The sequence below is a fragment of the Colletotrichum paranaense genome, assembly GCF_030867605.1.
Source record: "Colletotrichum paranaense strain IMI 384185 chromosome Unknown Scaffold_10.1, whole genome shotgun sequence".
Lineage (NCBI taxonomy): Eukaryota > Fungi > Ascomycota > Sordariomycetes > Glomerellales > Glomerellaceae > Colletotrichum > Colletotrichum paranaense.
In genome coordinates this window covers 810,743-828,745 of record NW_026848968.1, presented here as the reverse complement: position 1 = coordinate 828,745, position 18,003 = coordinate 810,743, and the positions used below count along the sequence as shown (strand labels likewise).

General features: G+C 53.5%; 6 protein-coding genes across 6 annotated transcripts; 2 read left to right on the top strand and 4 right to left on the bottom strand.

Moving 5' to 3' along the window:
* Positions 1-1,014: 1,014 nt before the first annotated feature.
* On the bottom strand, positions 1,015-1,752 carry CPAR01_11952 (uncharacterized protein; the record flags this gene model as incomplete). The annotated part of the gene is made up of 3 exons (XM_060496210.1): positions 1,015-1,295; positions 1,448-1,612; positions 1,683-1,752. The coding sequence occupies 3 exons, from the start codon at positions 1,750-1,752 to the stop codon at positions 1,015-1,017; spliced, it is 516 nt and encodes a 171-aa protein (XP_060344995.1).
* A 766-nt stretch (positions 1,753-2,518) lies between these two features.
* CPAR01_11951 (early growth response protein 1 is a zinc-finger protein) lies at positions 2,519-4,548 on the bottom strand (the record flags this gene model as incomplete). Its single annotated transcript, XM_060496209.1, has 4 exons — positions 2,519-2,945; positions 3,131-3,390; positions 3,556-4,178; positions 4,434-4,548. 4 exons carry the CDS (start codon positions 4,546-4,548, stop codon positions 2,519-2,521), a joined length of 1,425 nt encoding a protein of 474 aa, XP_060344994.1.
* An 874-nt stretch (positions 4,549-5,422) lies between these two features.
* On the top strand, positions 5,423-6,551 carry CPAR01_11950 (uncharacterized protein; the record flags this gene model as incomplete). The annotated part of the gene is made up of 2 exons (XM_060496208.1): positions 5,423-5,461; positions 5,685-6,551. 2 exons carry the CDS (start codon positions 5,423-5,425, stop codon positions 6,549-6,551), a joined length of 906 nt encoding a protein of 301 aa, XP_060344993.1.
* Positions 6,552-7,646: 1,095 nt separating this feature from the next.
* On the bottom strand, positions 7,647-9,744 carry CPAR01_11949 (major facilitator superfamily transporter; the record flags this gene model as incomplete). The annotated part of the gene is made up of 6 exons (XM_060496207.1): positions 7,647-7,964; positions 8,058-8,169; positions 8,227-8,420; positions 8,487-9,034; positions 9,241-9,349; positions 9,508-9,744. The coding sequence occupies 6 exons, from the start codon at positions 9,742-9,744 to the stop codon at positions 7,647-7,649; spliced, it is 1,518 nt and encodes a 505-aa protein (XP_060344992.1).
* Positions 9,745-13,346: 3,602 nt separating this feature from the next.
* Positions 13,347-14,604, top strand: CPAR01_11948 (the record flags this gene model as incomplete). Its single annotated transcript, XM_060496206.1, has 3 exons — positions 13,347-13,560; positions 13,620-14,179; positions 14,266-14,604. 3 exons carry the CDS (start codon positions 13,347-13,349, stop codon positions 14,602-14,604), a joined length of 1,113 nt encoding a protein of 370 aa, XP_060344991.1.
* Positions 14,605-15,246: 642 nt separating this feature from the next.
* On the bottom strand, positions 15,247-17,112 carry CPAR01_11947 (FAD binding domain-containing protein; the record flags this gene model as incomplete). Its single annotated transcript, XM_060496205.1, has 4 exons — positions 15,247-15,512; positions 15,691-16,005; positions 16,324-16,618; positions 16,717-17,112. The coding sequence occupies 4 exons, from the start codon at positions 17,110-17,112 to the stop codon at positions 15,247-15,249; spliced, it is 1,272 nt and encodes a 423-aa protein (XP_060344990.1).
* Between the last annotated feature and the right edge of the window lie 891 nt (positions 17,113-18,003).

The following is an 18,003-nucleotide window of genomic DNA, read 5'->3' as shown; positions in this document are numbered from 1 at the left end:
CAGGTAGCGCTCGTGGAATCGAGTATATTTCTATTGATTGGTAAACTAGAATAGCATCAACGTGTGACAGAATTGAATACCTGTATTTCCTCTTTAGAGCCAGGTGCTGGAGGAAAGGTGCGGTTCGAGACTATTATCCAAAACCTCGATGACGCGAAGCTGACGGTTTGGCTCGACTGGTCTTTCGTGACACTTGACACCCCGACTGAAGCTGGCATCAAAACTGCAGATCGTTCGCTGAAAAGCCATCACAGATGGCTTCGATTTCTGGACACAGAAGACGTGGTTAATCGGGAATTTACCACGTGAGGCTTATGGGACTGATTACTCCAGGAAGCAAGTGTTCAAAGATAATACTCTTATTCCCACAGACAATAGAGCCGAGTTCCGTCTTGTCAGGGTCGATTGGTCTGAATGTGTGGATACCAGGACAAGATAGGAAGTTGTTTCCCACCAATCACTTATTGCATTGCAAGCAAAAAGAGCAACTCCATGTTGAGGCCGAGGCTACTTATGTGGGCAGCTTCACAGAATGGAATCGCGCAACAGCCGACACCGATCTATGGGTTCTTGTATTATTGTCTGCAAATTGGGGATATGGTTTTGGTCTGTATTTCGCATCGCTTTAGGTTCGCTGAAACTCGAAGGTCAATGGGGGGGGGGGGGGTTCCTCAAATTCAGACCTCCATCGGCGTTTGGGGATTCGAGAAAGTTGCCAGTATCAGACTGTTGTGATCGTGATTTTCGATCAATCTGATTCCGAAGTTTGAATGTATCGTCGTGTGCCAGGTCACTTATTTGCTCAAGTATTCTTTTTCAAGAGAACAGGATCGGGAAGGCCTTCGCACTAAATGAATCGTGTATTTTCGTATCCGTTCGTACTAGGTAATCGTATCTGTTCGTATTCGGGAGACCTCGTCCGTCGTATTTCAAAAATGTACAATATCGTCTCTACTCTCCCCACAATCGTGCTGTATCCTCAGTCCTCGGTCTGCCATCGGTTCAACAGCATTCTCAAGCTCTGAGAACAGCGATCAAGCCAGCCCCGGCAGCAAGATAGGCGAGAAGTTGTCGGTGAATGTCGAGCCTCTTCCAGTCAGCAGCCCATCCTCGAACAACCTCGACACTGGCGCCCTGTGCTCGATCGTCCGTCTTCTCCGCCTTGATAACAATTCGATGCTCCTCCAAGAGCTTGTCGTTGACGGGGAAGATCCTGAATTGCGTATACGGGCCCACAGCCCCCATCAGGAGTCCGGCGGCAAGATTGAATGGGAATGCGGGACTTGCGATGCCGTCTGGTATCTTTCGTTAGCCGATATGTGTTTTTTCCAATAATGAGAGAGGTCTGTTCGTCTGTTTAAAGTTGCGGGAGCTGTAGTAGAAAGGGCAGGGTAGAGTCCAGGTTAGGAGGTGGACGGGGGGCGAAGTAAGGAAAGTGGGCGCGCACCGTTCCATGCCAGGAAGCCAAAAACGGCGGCCGTGCCGACAACCATTGCGGGGCCGTACACTCGGCCAAAGTCCCAGCCCCGGAACCAGAGCTTTACTATGGTGTCCTTGTCATTGAGTTTTAGGATGCTGTACATGGCAATTTTGTCCGTCCCAAATTGGTAGCCTATAGATGACTTTAGCCTCCCACGCTTCCGGAATTAGACGGGGTTCTGATCAGCTGATTATCACGGTACCGGCAAGATGAGTGACTCCCAGGAGGTTCACGAGCTGGAGCACTCGAGTCCATTGAATAGAGTCCGCCATGATCTACTAGTTACAGTATGTGGGTACTGCCCGCGGAACAGATCGTTATCGGTTCTGTAAATCAGACGCTAGGATAGCTGATGCTGGTCGTCTCGAGCAATGGAAAGTTTCGAGAGTATTACGTTCGTTATCGCAAACTACTCGGCGACTTGTCTCGGAGCTTTTTGCTTGCAACTGAATACTTCGTTGAGGCGCGGTGACCGCTCTGTCAGTGCCATTTCAGTGCGGTAAATGATGGCGGCAGACATCTAATTTGACTATGAATTCTCTATCCCACCTGAGCCGGGGGCAAGTCCACCCCAGGCCGCCCACATTGGGCTTCTGTCGTGCATAAAGCCTTGGAATCGTCGGTCACCGCGCGACCCCACCCGACTAGGTCCAGAGGAGGAAAATTATCCCGCCTCATCCCACCGGCACGCTAGGCCGAAACCCCCCTTGATTATCACTGTTGGCCGAGTGGGATGCCGAGTGGGCGCCGCCGCAGCAAAATTGCGCCGACGGAAAGGGAGAGAGAAAGTGAGAAAAATAGAGCAGCCTTGTGGTCGGAGGCCGTGGCGAGCGTGGCCTTGTGCCGTGATATGGCCGGCATGTTCGTGATGTTTGTCGAGGCGCTGCATAGTATAGTCTGTATGGAATTGCGTACTGAGTAGTATAGTCAGGTTGTAAAGAGCCTTAACGTCATAGCAAATCGAACGCTACTAGTGTACCAAATTTTCCAGTAATATTTTTTCGTCTATTCTTTTTTCCCATTGAATGCCATGCCGACCTAGCTAGGACCTGGGAAAACATTCGTATCCTTCAACGGATCGAGAACAAATGGCTTCACGTTCTCTATAAACTCCTTGTCGGTCTCAGACCCCCGTAAACACCAACACCAAATCGCCATACCCAAACACCGATCCCAGGAGAGCAAGGGGACAAGTGCCTTGTTGTCCATAGTGAGGCTCGCCTTTTCGCACATTTTGCTAATCATTAGCACTTCTTCGTCGCCGGTATTCGCGTCGAGCAGCGCGGGATCCGTCGGCACCATGCCATACCAGTGCGCCGCGGGCCCATCCCACATCATCAGCGGTAGCGGTATTTTTATCCTCAGCATGCCAGGCTCTGCGTTGCGGGACAGACGCAAGGCGGGATGTATTGTGATGAATATTGTTTGGAGAATTAGATGTAGTTTGAACTGGAAGACAGCGAGACTGTACACGAATAGAGTTAGCCATGACTCGTGTATTACTGAGTTAGGGGAGAAGTATGCCATAGGGAAGAAACTGGTTCTTCTAGTTTCCAGGGAAAACCAGTTGAAGAAGATGCGATTGTTTTGATGCCATCTTCTCGTCTTCCTTGGCATATTGATATATCGGGAGAAGGAGCTTTGGCTTACCGTTGATATAACTCTTTAAAGATCCAAGGGTATCCACTATGCCCACAGAGCTGCGACCCTAGATTGATCTTTGACTGCTCGTATACTCCCGTAGCTTTAAACGTCTCGAGCAACATGGAGTGCGTCATCATCACGTTGTCCATGGACTGGTCCGCTCGATACGGCACGAGTATTGTCGAGATCAGCATGGACTGGAAAACTGGGAGCAAATCCATCCGTGGCGAGAGCATGCCTTGTCTTGACTGCTCTAATAGATCAAGCTGTAACGTTGATTAGTACAATATTCTTCTTTACGAGTAGATTGTTCAACAAAACGACAAATGTCCGTGTATCTGGCAAGGACCCGTCCAAGCGCAAGAATACAAGCAAAAAACCGGAGGAAAAACACATAGTCTGGCAAACAGCAGACAACAACAGCAACTTACAAGCTTGTTTCCTGTTTCTACCAGGAGGCTATCGTGGAACTTGATGGCCAAGCCCCTGGCGTCAGGCCACGAAGCAAACCATAGTCCAACCGTCATCACGGCCTGCATCAACAACTTGGGTTGCGCCGTAGTCTCGAACGTCTCCCGGTGCAGCAGCGGCCATTGGGGATGGAACTTGGCGAAGTAGATGCTCTGCAGCTGGAGCCTCATGGCCTCATCTAGGATGGATCCCGGGGTGGTGAAGTCGAGGGTGTCGGACATCGTCGTCATCGGCATGGGACCAGCCGACATCATCGCATGCGAGGTAGTAGTCATGCCGGTGGGCGGATGCTGCGGATGCTGATGCTGATGCTGCATGCTCGGCGCTGTCATCGGATGGCCGCCGTGGTCGGGCAAGGCCATGGAGTTCGAGGGCGGCGTGCAGCCCGAGGTCGGTAGGCCGGAGGAGCTGGACGGCGAAGAGGAAGATCGGTCCGTCAGCGACTTGCTGCCGCCGCGCGGCTGGGGCCATTCGCACGATTTCCCCTTGTCATTGCATGTTGAGCAGGTGGGTTGCTGACCATCGCATCTGGTCTTTGTCCGGTGGCATGGAACGCAGGCTTGTGCTACGCGGGTTGGCGGGGCTGAAGGGCCATGTAGTACCATGTGTCTACGGAGGGTATCTCTACAATTTTGATAGGAAATTTCCCGCGGTTAGTTACTTATTTTCGCGCGGGATCCAGAATCCGATCGACATCGACAAACGATAGTCAACCCACGAGAAGCGTCTGGGGAATGCGACCCGATGGACGCGACAAGTGACAAGACAAATAGTGTCAGAGACACCACGTACTAGGGAAGGGATGGGTAGTTTGTCAACCACCCACAGTCATACATACCCTCTTGTAAACTTGGTACCACATGATGGACAGGAAAATGAAGGCGTTGCAGAGTGCTCTTTTTTGTGGCGTGTGAGGTGTTCCTTACGAAGATAGGAGCGGCCGCAGCCTTCATGGTCGCAGGTGAAGGGCATTCTGGGGACCTCCAACGCAAGGAAGGGATAGATCCATTGCCCTGGAAGTAGTTGCCGGCGGGTTGACTAGATCTAAAAGAGGTTGCTTGAGAAGGGGGCCGGATAGCCACCCGGAGCAGGCAGAGCAGAGATAGGATAGGATAGGTTAAAGAGGGCTAAAGGCTTAGGTGGTCTGGTCTGGGTCCAGGTCCAGGTCTTGTGTGTGTGTGAGTGTGCCGCGTGCGTGGAGAGCGTGTGGGCGTTATGTTGGGTGTTCGGACGTGGACTTCGCTTGAATCCGCCGTACGCTTAGCTCTTGGACGAGACGACTATGCTTGCCAGGAGGCCAGGGACTAGGACTAGGACTACCTAGGAGGGAGATGACTGAGGTGGACGGCGGTGGAGGGTGGGTGTCAAGGCTAAACCTTCCGCGGCAGTTGGATGCGCCTATGCTCGCCAACGATTGGCTGGGCGTCCGTCTGGCCCATCTATAGGCCCAATTACTCAGCCGGTGGGATACCGAGATAAGTGGGGTCTCTATCGCCGGGGCGGGGCCTCCGGGCGCCGAGCTTATGTATGCGTCCGCCGGTACACCGGTAGGATAACGGTAAGCAACAGCGGAGGGCCCGGTCTTGATGAATAATGATGGTTATAGACAGAGTCTCATAGTCTTTCTGTATAATATGAATGGGGGATCGCCCTATACTGAAGAGTTGCAGATGCCCTCACATCACTAGAGAGACATAGTCATCGACATTCTGACACTGAAAGTCTTTAGCCTACGGATACATCAGACACGCTTTATCAATCAGGCCCCCTTGTTCTATAGAAAAGGTTACAACCTGAGACAACCTATCAAGTCGACAAAAATAAACCATGACTGCGGCTACCCTGAAGAACATTGCCGTTATTGGAGTAAGCCACACTCAACCTACTCTTTACAGATTGCATGAGCCACGCATCGTGGATCCCTCGTTTCCCCTTTGCCCCTACACTACGGATACACTACCCTTACACTACTAAACGTTTACGGTTACTCCGTACCCCTAATAAAGCCTAACATAGGCAGCCCGATCAAACTGCACTGCACTGCACTGACCACTGTACCACCCATCCCATACTTACTACCCGACGTTAGGGCACCGGCGACCTCGGGCATGTCATAGTCGACCAACTCGCTGCCGCCGGCATCTTTAACCTTGTCGTCATCACCCGGGGTTCCAACGCCAAGACCTTCCCCCCGGGAGTAAAGACTGTCGCAGCCGACTACGAATCATTGGACGACTTGACCGTTGCTTTCCGTGGGTTTGACGCCGTCGTCTGCGTCGTTCCAGGCCACCTCGAAGCCCTCCTCTTGCGCATCCTTGAGGCTGCCATCGCCGCCGAGGTAAAGCGCTTCATTCCCTCGGAGTTCGGCTCCGACCATCGGAATCCGAGTGCGCGATCTGTACCCCTCTCAGCTTCCAAGATTCGAGTCGACGAGGCGCTCCAGAAGGCGGCTGAGGCAGGGCGAATTGAGTATACCAGCATCCTCGGCGGGCCCTGGATCGAATGGATCATGACTTGCAACACCGGCATGTGCCTCCCCAAACGCAAATTCTACATCCATGAGGACGGCAACGTCCGATTTGGGCTGAGCACGCGCAAGGCGTTTGGCAACGCGGTTGTGGGCGTGCTCAAACGACCCGACGCGACCAGGAACCAGATCTTGACGATCGAGGTGATCAACCTGACGCAGAACCGGATCATAGAGCTAGTCAAGGAAGCTCTGCCCGATATAGACATTGAAGTCATCAAAGTCAGCACGAAGGAGCGCTACGAGCGGGGCGTGCAGAAGCTCCTCTCTGGGGTTTTCGACGCGTCCGTAATCGAAGATATCGTCTTGCGATTCGTCTATGACCCAGAGCTCCAGCTCACTTTTGACACAAATGCCACCAACGAACTGCTCGGGGTCCAGAGGATGACCGAGGCGGAATTCAAGGAGCTTGTCAAGACCTTGGCATAAGATGGCTCAGAGATTGACGCTTCCGCGCGCGAGCTCCTACACATAAAATCCGACGGGATTCAGTGTCGGTGCCTTGCCACGCGAGTAAGCTCCTCATTAAGCTAGCTGTCATAGGCTAAATGTCATAGTAGACTCTAGAGGCTGGGGTCGCAATCTGACCAAGCAGACTAGGCGAATACCACTACACCTGAACAGTGCAAGTTAACCTGAAGAACTATCAGCCCAGTGTCTACCCATCTTTCTATCCCATTGTCAAAAAGCATAGCGGAAGCGCTAACCTCTTTTGGTAATCTATGCGTCTTTAGGCCTAAGTCTCTAGGGCCTTTGCCGTAGAGGCCTTGGGTTTGGCTTGGTTTGTTAGAGTTGGCCGTGAGCACCGACCTCCGATGGGTTTTTGGGTTTTCTCCTTTGTCACCCTTTTTTCCCTCTTTTCCCTTGACGCTTCGCCGGTAAGTGGGTGGAAGGTTCCCGAGCGACCCGCACGACAGACTTGACACAGGGCGGTCAGATGAAGCTTAAATCAAAGACAGCCGCAGCGCCAACACCCTTCAAGTGCCGGCCGGATGGTACTATGACCGGACTTGGTGAACCGTGGCGCCGTACGCCGTCCAGTCAGCCTTACACATCAACCACAAACAGACTAATTAACGCCATGACACGCAACGGGAATAAGGGATGGATGGCCAAACATCTTCTTTTTTCGATCTATTCTCATACGTTGCCTCTGCCCGTCCACCTCGGGTGGACGGGCAGAGGCAAAGCATCGGACGTAGAGCCAGTCTAAAGCGTCCGTTGGCGAGATAAATGTAGCCTGAAACTGTAACGGGCATGTAAGCTGAAAAGCTATGTCGTTTGTATCGGCGCGTAAGACCCAACTCGTCTGAAACCGAAAAAGAGTCCCACGGACGGCGCAACGTGTAGTCGTCGGTAAATACGTGGTCTCATTGGTCAGTACCAAGATCTAGTAATGTACAATAAGCCTCCCCCCTTTTGCCCAAATGCTATATACATCTATAAGTATACTTTTTTTTTCTTTGACAAGAACTCGGAACTTTGTGCGCTCTGTGCATACTACCCGCGTTCAGCACAGCTGCCTTAGTAAGTGTAGCGGAACGACTTGTTCTCCTTGTCAGTCATTGACTGCCAGTTCTCGGGGGCCATGTAGGCGTCCTCGGACTGCTTGATGGCACCGCGGCGCTTGTTCTCGTAGCGGTAGTAGGCGTACAGCGCCAGGGTGACGACGGCGCAGCCGGCCTGGGTGCCCATGACGGCGATCTTGGCCGGGCGGTACTCGGGCGCGTCCTTGGCCTGGAAGGTCTGGGGTCCGATGATGTTGCCGAGCGAGAAGGAGCCGGAGACGATGGCGGCAGCAAAGGCACGCTTGGTGGCACCTCCAAAGTTGGCGGCAGTCCACTGCATGTTATGTCAGTCTAATGTCCACAGAGCTACCATGTAGTCTACGGTCTTTTGAGACGCAGACATCTCGCGACTCGGAGGTGTACTTACGGCGTAGAAGACGGTCAAGGGGGCAACGACGGCGTTGACGAGGTAGATGCCGGCCAAGCAACCAGAGCGGTTGCTAACGGGAAGGAAAGACATCAGAGCGCCACCAATGATGCTGAGCAGGGTTAGTATTTTGCTTTTTCTTCGGACGCTAGATTCACTATTGACTCACGCTGGGATGATGCAGGCGACGATCCAAGCCCACCGGTTGGACGTGTGACGAATTCCGTATCCGACGAGAAGAGTGAAGAAGATGCTCACAACACCGGAAGGCATGTTCATCAGAGCGGCGTGCTTGGAGTCGTAGCCGAGGTTGCGGATGAGAGTGGCAGAGTAGGTCGTGACAACACCGCTGGAAACGGACAGCTGCGTAAAAGGGGTCAGCGGATTTCTAACTACACATCTTCAGGAACTACACGGGGCATAACGCACGAGAACGACGGCGACGACCATGAGGTACATCTGGGGGTCCATGAGAGCCTCGAGGATCTGCTTGGGGCGGAACTTGCGGCTCTCGATACCGGTCTGGTTGACGCTGACGTGCTTCAGCAGGGCAACTTTCTCGGTGTCGCTCAGCCAGCGGGCCTGCATGGGCGTGTCCGGGACGAAGAGAACGGTGCAGATGCCAATGGTGACGGTCAGGCAGCCGAGGACGACGAACATGATGCGCCAGCCGGCGAGGCCCGCGCCGGGAGCGATGTGCTGGAAGCCGTAGGAGATGGCGCCGCCGAGGATCTGGCCGAGGCCGAGACCCAGGTACCAGAAGGAGAAGCGCGGGGCCTGCTCGGACTTGGTGTACCACTGGGCGCTGATGAGCATCAGGGAGGGGCCGATGGTGGCCTCGAAGATACCCAGGAAGACACGGGAGACGAGTAGGGACTGGTAGTTGTGGGCGGCGGCACCGCAGGCGGTCGCGGTGCCCCAGAGGATGACGTTGAGGCCCAACCACTTGGCCGCGGGGACCATCTGGAGGAAGTAGACTGTTGAAGGAGGTTATGTCAGTCTCGATGTCTCTCATTTTCCTTTTGAAGACTGCTCATGATCCGAGTCTTGATGGTTCGTGTCTCTCCAACGTTCGAGTTCCTCCATCACCCTTCGAGCGTCTCCAGAGTTTCCACATCGTTCGAGTCTCTCTTTTCTTGCTTTTCTTCCGGTGATATGGGGAATAAGATGGGGTAAGGCTTACTGTTGGGAACCTCAAAGCAAAGAAGACCGACAAAGAGGAAAGTGGCAATGTTGGAGAACTCGTTGCCGACGAGCTTCAGGTCCTTGCTCAAGCCCATGACGGCGGCGTACTACATTATCAGATATCACATTAGCATTGGGTCGCGTGGTGACCTTGTGAGAGACAAAGCCAGGTCACAAAAGCAAGTACGCCGCTCAAACATGAGCTGGATGAGAGAGAGGTTGTAGTGGGAAGAGAGATCTTGGAAGACCACGTGGAAGTACTTACGTTGAGAATGACCTTGTCCAGGAACTGCATGGTGTAGCAGAGGAACATGAGGGGGACAAGGCGCCAGTCGATCTTGCGCCTGAGCGCGTTCATGTCCACGGAGCTTGTGTCGGTGCCGGCATCGCGATGGTCGTTGAGGAACTTCCACGCGGCGTCGATGTTGCCCGTATCAGCGCGAGAGTCGGACGAGGCGGCCGAGCTCTCAAAGTCCTGAAGGTTCTTCTCGTCCACGGACATGTTTGCTTTGTATATATTTCTTGTCTTGCTTTAGACGCCGGTAGGTGTAAGACGGTAGGATAGAATAAGCAAAACAATGGGAAGAGATGTGACCCTTTCTCGATTACTACCTTAGCACTCAGTAGCGGGAAGGAGATGCCAAAAGCAAAATTGGTCCGTCGTCTGGTGATCGACGTCGAGGCGCGCACAGGCTTCCGCTGCGGGACTGAAGGCTAAAGATGGTCGGATTGGGGGATAGTCGAGATTTCTGATCTGATATCCGCGCAGGTGTCAGATTGAAAAGAAAAAGGTAAAATAAGTAAAACGGGATGAAGAGGAGGGGAAAGTCGTAATGAAAAGGAGGAAAAGCAACGAGTGACAATAGTTGATGCGACTGATTAGTAGTTCGTCCAGTAAAAGGGACCCCGCCAGGAGATGTGTACAAGAATGGTATCAGAACCACCACCACACAGTCCACAGGTTACAACACTTGAACAAGAATATCTTGTTGGAACTTGGATGATGAGGAACAGCTGCAGGAGAGGAGGAGGGCTAGACAAGACGAGCAACGTGCTACCTGCGTGCTGCAGGTCTCACCTAAGTACATCTCACCCCATGTCGATGCAGGTATTGTCACTTTTCCCTCCCAAAATCGACCACACCAACAGCTTAGCGTACCGTACGGCGCAGCTCCCCGATCCCCGCCTGCAGTATGCAAGGTTTGCGTAGTTGGAGCAGGGGACCGGGGGGACCCTAACTCACGAGAAGGAAGACTGGGGCCCGATCCCCGGTGGCCGATGCATGCAACCCGGACCTCCAGTTCGAGAACGAGGGATATCCGGTCTGGCGAGCGATGGATCTCGACAAGTTACTATGTATGTACATACTCCTCTAGTCTCCTTCTTGCCCCAAGTACGAGGTACTCCATAGACAGGTGGAAGTGGTGGCATATCCGTACCTCTCAGGCGAGGACTGGATCCAGATGAAGCCAGAACCCGGCCTGCTACGGCGTGTTCACCCCATTGAAAGAGGCCCTGTCCCATTCATATCCGGCCGCATCACCTCTTAGCCTATGATCTGTTTGCCAATACCAGTTCGTTTTGCGACTTTTGCGACGATTCTGGGACCTCTAAAGCTCTTGGGTTCTCGTCGGCCCGCTCTTCAGAGTGGTTTTGCGCGGGGATCCAGGCTTGATGGCGACCGCAAATAAGGGCCCCTCCTCCCCTCTCTATTAGACTGCTTCGCAAGTTATCCCCATCCGCTCATCTGCGGCCTGCTGATTCTTATCGTACATCCGAGTCATCAACCCAGAAGACGTCGTCGTGATGTGGCGGGCCAGCGCAGATAGCTGGGAATTTTGAGAGGCCAAGTGGTACTGAGGCAGTGAGGCTCTGAGCTCTCTGCAAATGAGAGGGCAGAAAAGGGAAAAAAGTTCTCCTGCGAGCGGGGGCGTTGCGAGAAGACGGGCAGAAATGGGGGCAGTTTTTAATAATGACAAGGCGACAAGACGGGACGGTCTAGCCGACTTTTACTGGACTTGTCAAAGTGTCAATTTGGCTTCTGCCATCGAACGATGTTAATCTTTGTCGCCTGCTTTGCTGGGGTTCTAGACACACCAAAAAGACTCAATTGCGTAGGAAGTTCCGCATTGCGCACACAACGCAGTAGTAGACTTTCGGGAAGAGAAACTTTCCAACTGTCAACCTTCGCCTCGGCGCCGACACAACAGTCAACAGAGCAGAAAAAGGCAGGGCCACGAACGGTGGAAGTTTGACAGTTACCGTCCGTGGTCCGTTCAGACCTTGCAAGCTGCCAACGACTTGCAGCAGACGCAATGCCGCTTAGCACCGCCCGCGTCCCTTTACCGTCGCATCTTCTGCTTTTGGCCTAACCTCTCTCACTTCTCCCCTCCCAAGAACCCCGGTTCGTCGACCGTCATAGGCTGTTGCACCATGGTACCACGGTTGACGTTGCTAACCCAAGCCAACCGTTGCCTTTCCGTAGTCGTATTTGGTAACTTCTGAAAGTATTCTCCCGAAGAGCAATTTTGTTCCGTGGAAGTTTTCCTGTCCCGAAGTAACCACACGCATTTCGGAGTCCCACGCCAGCCACACCCCCCTCCTCTTCGGATGGTACTCCGGACGGCATGATGGAGAACGACCGAAGCCAGCCCAGTCCCGGCCCCAGGAAGAAGAAATAATGTAATTCGGAAACCAGACTTGGGAGGCTTGGCAAAGCTTTAAGCGTGTAGCAGCCAGAAACCCAGAAAGAAGACGATGCATCAAATCGCAAGAAAAGGGAACGATGCAGCGATGCATTCGCTGCGGAGCCTCTTGCGGTGATCCCCCAAACACTTCGTCTTTCCCGCGCTTCCGTGAGCTACCTTCCTCTTCTTTGGAAGCTTCTCACATTTCATGCTGCCCAGCGTCACATTCGATTTACGAATAACCCGAAGACAGTCCACCCATCACTACTCCATATGGCGTGGCATTACTGTATTTCCCTTGCCATGGCAACTTTTTCTGGCCGCCGCCCCATGTCCAATGGATGAAGGTCCCCGGCGGAGCCTGGTTATTGGGCCAGTGGCCGAACATCGAGACATTAACAAGGCCATGCCAGCACCAGGCCCCAAAACCCTATCACATTGCACGGATTCCATCCAGACTGGCTCAATCCTTGCGGTGGTTGAGACAATTTGAGGACCGATTGCCTTTGTGAGACAAGGCATCCTGGATTTCCATTTCTGCCTTGTCACTTGTGAGCTTTCTTGACCTGCCCCAAATGTCGTGACCTGCGAGCTTTTCAGGGCGTCGAAGCAGCAAGGTCAGGCGGGGATACTCTCTCGATTCCCCTCCTCGTAAGGATAGAGCTGGGTAGGTACGTATCCGTACCCTATAGCTTATTCCTTTCTTTTTGACTTCCCAAAGTTCCCAGAAGCTCGGAGCACGCATACGCAAAGCGACTGGCTCATATTTTCTTGTTCCTTGTGGATAATGTGATGTTCCCAGCTAGCAAAAGGCAAGGTGAAGGGGCCATGCTGCACCTCTCATCACACACAGAGTGTTCAGCGCCACGCACATATCCCACGCGCGAGCGGGCGGTAGAAGACCGCAACGCACCATACGACGTAATAAAGATTAAAGTGGCCAACCGTCCCCCTAGTCTCTGAGCCGTTTAACGTTCGCGGATGCTGTTTGTGTATTACTACTCTCCACCAAATTCATAAAGTGTCCCTTGCTTTCGACCTGCAGGCTAGGATCTTATTTTACCAGTCGGCTGGTCGCCTCCCCCCTCCTCCCCATCCTCGCTTCTCCCCTGAGTCCAAGTCCCCTCAACCTCTGTTGGCCTTTTTATTCCTCTCCCCCATTCGAGCCCGGTTTAATACTACGCCGTTGGTCCCGCGTTGATCTGGTCTTGGTTTTCTCGTTGGAACTCGGAAACTCGTTGGACGTCAAAATCGTGTTGGTTGCAAGCCACAGTTACACACCACATCGCGGCAACGCTAGACGAGTCACGAAAGACCTCGGCGTTCTTCATCGGGAAGTTTGTTGGGCTTGTCTTGGATTTACGACTCAGCGCCACGCAGCCGCTGCAACAACCGCTTTATTCTATAAACCGCCGCTATGGGCTGGGTTCTCAACGCCACGCCCGAGGTCGAGGCCATATCGCAATGGCCGACCATCATCGCCGTCGTTATCGTCCTCTCTTTGCTTTCAGTCATCGTCGTGGGCTCTCGAATCTGGATCCGATTTTCTGCCCGAGGTCTGGCTGCCGATGACTGGATGTCGATTTTGTCCGAAGTATTTGCTCTCATCTATTCCGGCCTTACCATTGCACGTAAGTATCACGTCGAAAGTTGGATGTTTCCCACCAATGATTCTAATATGGTGTATCAGAAACGAGATATGGCCTCGGTTTACCCATCAAGCTTAGGCCAAAGGACAATCTGATTTTATACACGCGCATCAACTTTGCAGGTCGCCCATTTTACCAACTGGGCATCAGCTTTTTCAAGATTGCCCTGTTGATCAGTTATCTGCGTCTTCTCAAGGGAACCGACCAAAAGAACTATCGCCGCATCGTCTGGCTGACCATCATCTTGGTCTTCATCGCTCATCTCGGGTGCTCATTCTCCCTTGTCTTCGCCTGCACGCCTGTCGACAAGTCATGGAACCCCCTCAAAGCGGGAACTTGTCTGCCCGCGGGCCCATCCTTTACCGCATACGCCGTTGTCACCATCATTTCCGACGTCGTTGTGGCAGTCTTGCCAATCCCGGTGCTGCTCAAGCTCAACGTTCGCGTGGAGAAGAAGGCCGGTCTTATTGCCATTTTCCTCCTTGGCTTGTTCACGACGCTCTGCTCTATCCTGCGATACCTCGAGATCAACCGCATCCAGTACGGCGACGGCAACTCGACGATGCTGGTCCTGTGGGGCACCATTGAATTTAACGTTGGCGTAAGTTTTCTTCCGGAGAAGCGGCCGCGAGCTTTCCCCTTTCCCGTGTCTTCCGGTGAACCAACATGGCTAATGAATATGGGCAGAATATCGTATCTTCACTTCCGTTCCTGGCACCTGTGTGCATGAAGAAGGCCAAGAACTATCGCTCAAAGTACTCTGGAGGCTCGTCGCACGGACGAAGCCACCTGAAGGGCGCGGAACGGTACAAGCTCAGCGAGATGAACCACGACAAGTCCGTCTTCGCCTCGGCGAACCACAGCAAGGGCGACAACGGCAGCGAGGAGAACATTCTGCCCGGCAACATTATGAAGTCGGTGACGTACAGCGTCCAGGTCGACGACAGGGTGGACAGCAAACCAGGAATGCATGGTGGGATAAGCGGCGGCACGCGACGGAGGGATTCGCGAGATTCAGATGTGTAAGATGGAGAGTATCACGCATCAGCACAACTTTGAAAGCACAAAAAAGCATTTAAATGGCGACAATGTAACATGATAATGTGTAAAAGGGACTTGTTTTGGAAAAGAAAAGGATCAATCTCGATAGATCGATTGTAGGGCGTTGGAGGCGCTGGACACACGAAACTTGAGATGTTTTTGTTCATTAGTAGCGATCATTTCCCATTGAGGACTTCATCTTTTTCGGAATCCGGTTGAGGATCTGACGGAAGCGCACCGCATCACATCATCACTCATTCGCTTCTGCAGAGAATGATACCCTCGATCTCAAGCCGGCGGGAGCAAGATGGGGGGAAACCTGGTCATCATCACAGCACGGGCAGGGCACAGCACAGGCACAGCACAGGGCTCTCGTCTTGCTGATCTCTCCACACCGCGGTGGAGGAAGCACAACAGACCGGGGTGGTTGGGAGGAGGTGGAGGGACGGTTACGTGTCAAGAAATCACCCCATCACCCCATACATCCCACAACACGATGCTGATCCCCATTCCCAAGAACACGGTGTACGCGATCTTTCTTGCCTATACTTATGTCATGAATGAATCAATTAGACTAGAAAGATTATTAGAGCTACAGGTGGGCTATCCGCAAGTTCCATAGTCCATTTACTCTTCATCAAACTGAAGCTTCATCTCCCGCTTGCTGAGGAGCGGACTCGTAGGGCTAATCTTGGGCCAGTCGTGCGCGTCCATGCAGGCCCGCCGCGACGCCAATACGCCGGGTCGGGCTCTGGAGACCACGGCATCTTCGTAAATGTCCAGAACGGCTCGGAGGTCCGCGAAGCTGTTGTTACTGCCGCTCAACTTCGACCCAACGGTCTCTGCGAAGTCGAGAACGTCGAGGATGGCGTGGTTGGCACCCTCGCCTCTGTCTGTGCGTGCCGTCAGCCATACATCCTCGTCTATTTGAGACGAACCACCCTCAAGGGTATGGTAGATAGAGAGGCCAAGAAACCCAGACTTCAATGCCGAACGAAACGTTTCGGAGAAAATAGGCAAACGGGGAGATTTGTCAACACGAAAAGAGGCACGGGATATTGTTCAACTTACACATCGCCATCGCATGAAAAGCATCGCCCATCAACACAACCCTCCCTTTGGACCTCAACCCCTTTGGCGGAGGGTAGTCGTAGAGATCGAGGTGTTTCACGTCAGTGTCAGTGGGAATGCCGAGTGCAAGGGAGCGAAACGGCTCCGACCACCCTTCGGCAAAAGACCTGATGAGCTCGACCTTGCCGGCGTCCGTCTGCGGATAGCTGACCGGCTCCGGCTTACCCAGGAAGCCCGGACGATCCGGCCATGAGACGCACAGTTGACAGCTGTACTTGCCCGTGCTGTCGTCGTTGTTTCCAGGAGCGTCAAGCACTGCAGTTTAGGGAAAATGTGTAATTAGCTTCTCGTTCTATCTTTTTTTGGGCCCTGTTCTTTTTTCCGCCCTGCGTACAGGCGCGCGCGAGAGAGAAAGTCAATAGAAAGACGATGGAGAGGTAAGGGGAGGTGAGGGTCTCCGTCCCAAGGTAGCACTCTCGGCTCAGGGACAACCCTGGTTCGGTACAGAGAAAAGACCTCGCTTTCGTCTTGATCGGGTGTCAAGAGCCACTCTCGTGGCATGAAGAAAAGAGAAAAGACCGGACACTACTCCCTACGCTTTGATCATAAAACTAAGAAAAGGGAGGAACTTACTGCTGAGATAGAGAAACGTATCATTCCGAGAAGATGCACCTTGCAGGAAAAAGGGGTCCAGCGTCCGAATCGGCTCCATCTCTTCGGGAGTCAATTGCAACTTGAGACCAAGCACCCGGACCGGGATCCGGTACCTCTCATGTTGTTCCGGGAAGAGCTGGCGCCGGACACGGGAGGGGCCCCCGTCGCAGGCAATTAGCACGCGACCGGCCACCGAGCTGCCGTCTTCGAAGTAGACAGCGACACCGGTTTCATTTTCTTCATATTTCGTGAAGCCTTTCCCCCACTGCGATTGCTACTTAGCACGGGAGTTGTTTACGGAGCATTGCCAAGTGCCTCGTGTCCAACCGTTGAAGATATGCAGGTGGGGTTTCTAAGGGAGAGCAAACATACCTGAATATCGATATCTGTAGCCACCAAACGGCGCAGCCTCTCCCTCGTAACTCTAATCCTCAGACTCTCCGGGGCACGGGGGCTGGCGCCTTTCAGCTCGGCGGTGCTCAAATCGAAGAAGGGAAACGCAGATGCCTCACCCCTAGCGACTGCAGCCTGGTCGACGTAGGCCTCGGGCAGCCGCGCAACAAGATCATCTGGCAGCAAGGATCGTAGTGCAGGGAGAGACCAGTGCAGCGTCAGGCCCCAACCGACGCCGCGGGTTGTGAGGTCCGTGTCGCGCTCGTAGATACGATAGGGGATGTTGTTCTTGCGGAGATACTGCGCAAGCAGCAGGCCGCTGACACCCGCGCCGACGATGATGATGGGGAGGGGTCCTTGCTGTGAGATTGCCATGGCTGCTGCTCTGTGCTTGACTGGGCCTTTTCCTTTGCTGGGCCGCTGGGCAGCTTCTTTGCTTGGAGCGTGCTTTTTCTTGTGGCTTGCCCGTTGGACGAATCGGTTGGTCTTGGGGAGAGGCTGGGGGGCGTGTATAACTTCGACCAGGCCTCTTTTCTTTTTTGCAACGGCTGAAAACAATGGACGATAAGTCAGAATTCTATGCAGCAACAGTGGCGGCTGTGCGGCAAGCAGGCAAATGAAACGAGCAAGAGAGCGTACGGCACCAATGAGATGCAGCAATAATGTAATTGTATGTGTGGTGACCGGCCTGGGCGCGGAACACATCTCTCAGAACTCTCCCACCAGTCTCTGCACCATCAGCCCAAAGGGCTTCACATCCGATGCAAGAGAACTCGAAAGTCATCCAATTTCACGCAACCAGACCGCGGTCTCTCCTCGACCTTTCATCGAACCACCCCCACTGTGGTACTCTTTTTGAGCCGAAAACTCTAATCCCACTTCCCTTGACCCCTGCCCAGAGAAATCGCCTGATGTCGGGGGCCACCGGCCAGGGTGGCCCAGCCAGAGACACCCATGAGGCGGGAGGATCGCCGGAGACCTCCCCCCCGGGCGCCACCTGTGCTACACACACACACAATCACACACCAAGGGCCTAGGAAAGACGCCGTCGACGGGCAAGTCTGGGTCCCCCCATCCTCTCCCTTCCAACGGGCGCTGTTCCTTCGGCGGCATATACCTACAGGCAAACAACAGGCACTGGCACACTAGGGAAGAGGGCGGGAGCGCGGGAGGGAGCGAAGGGGAGCAGAAAAAGGCTTAACAAACCCGTTTTGTTTGCTTGCCAAATGTCTGTGCCACAACGGAACGGTGCGCGGTCGTCGCCGC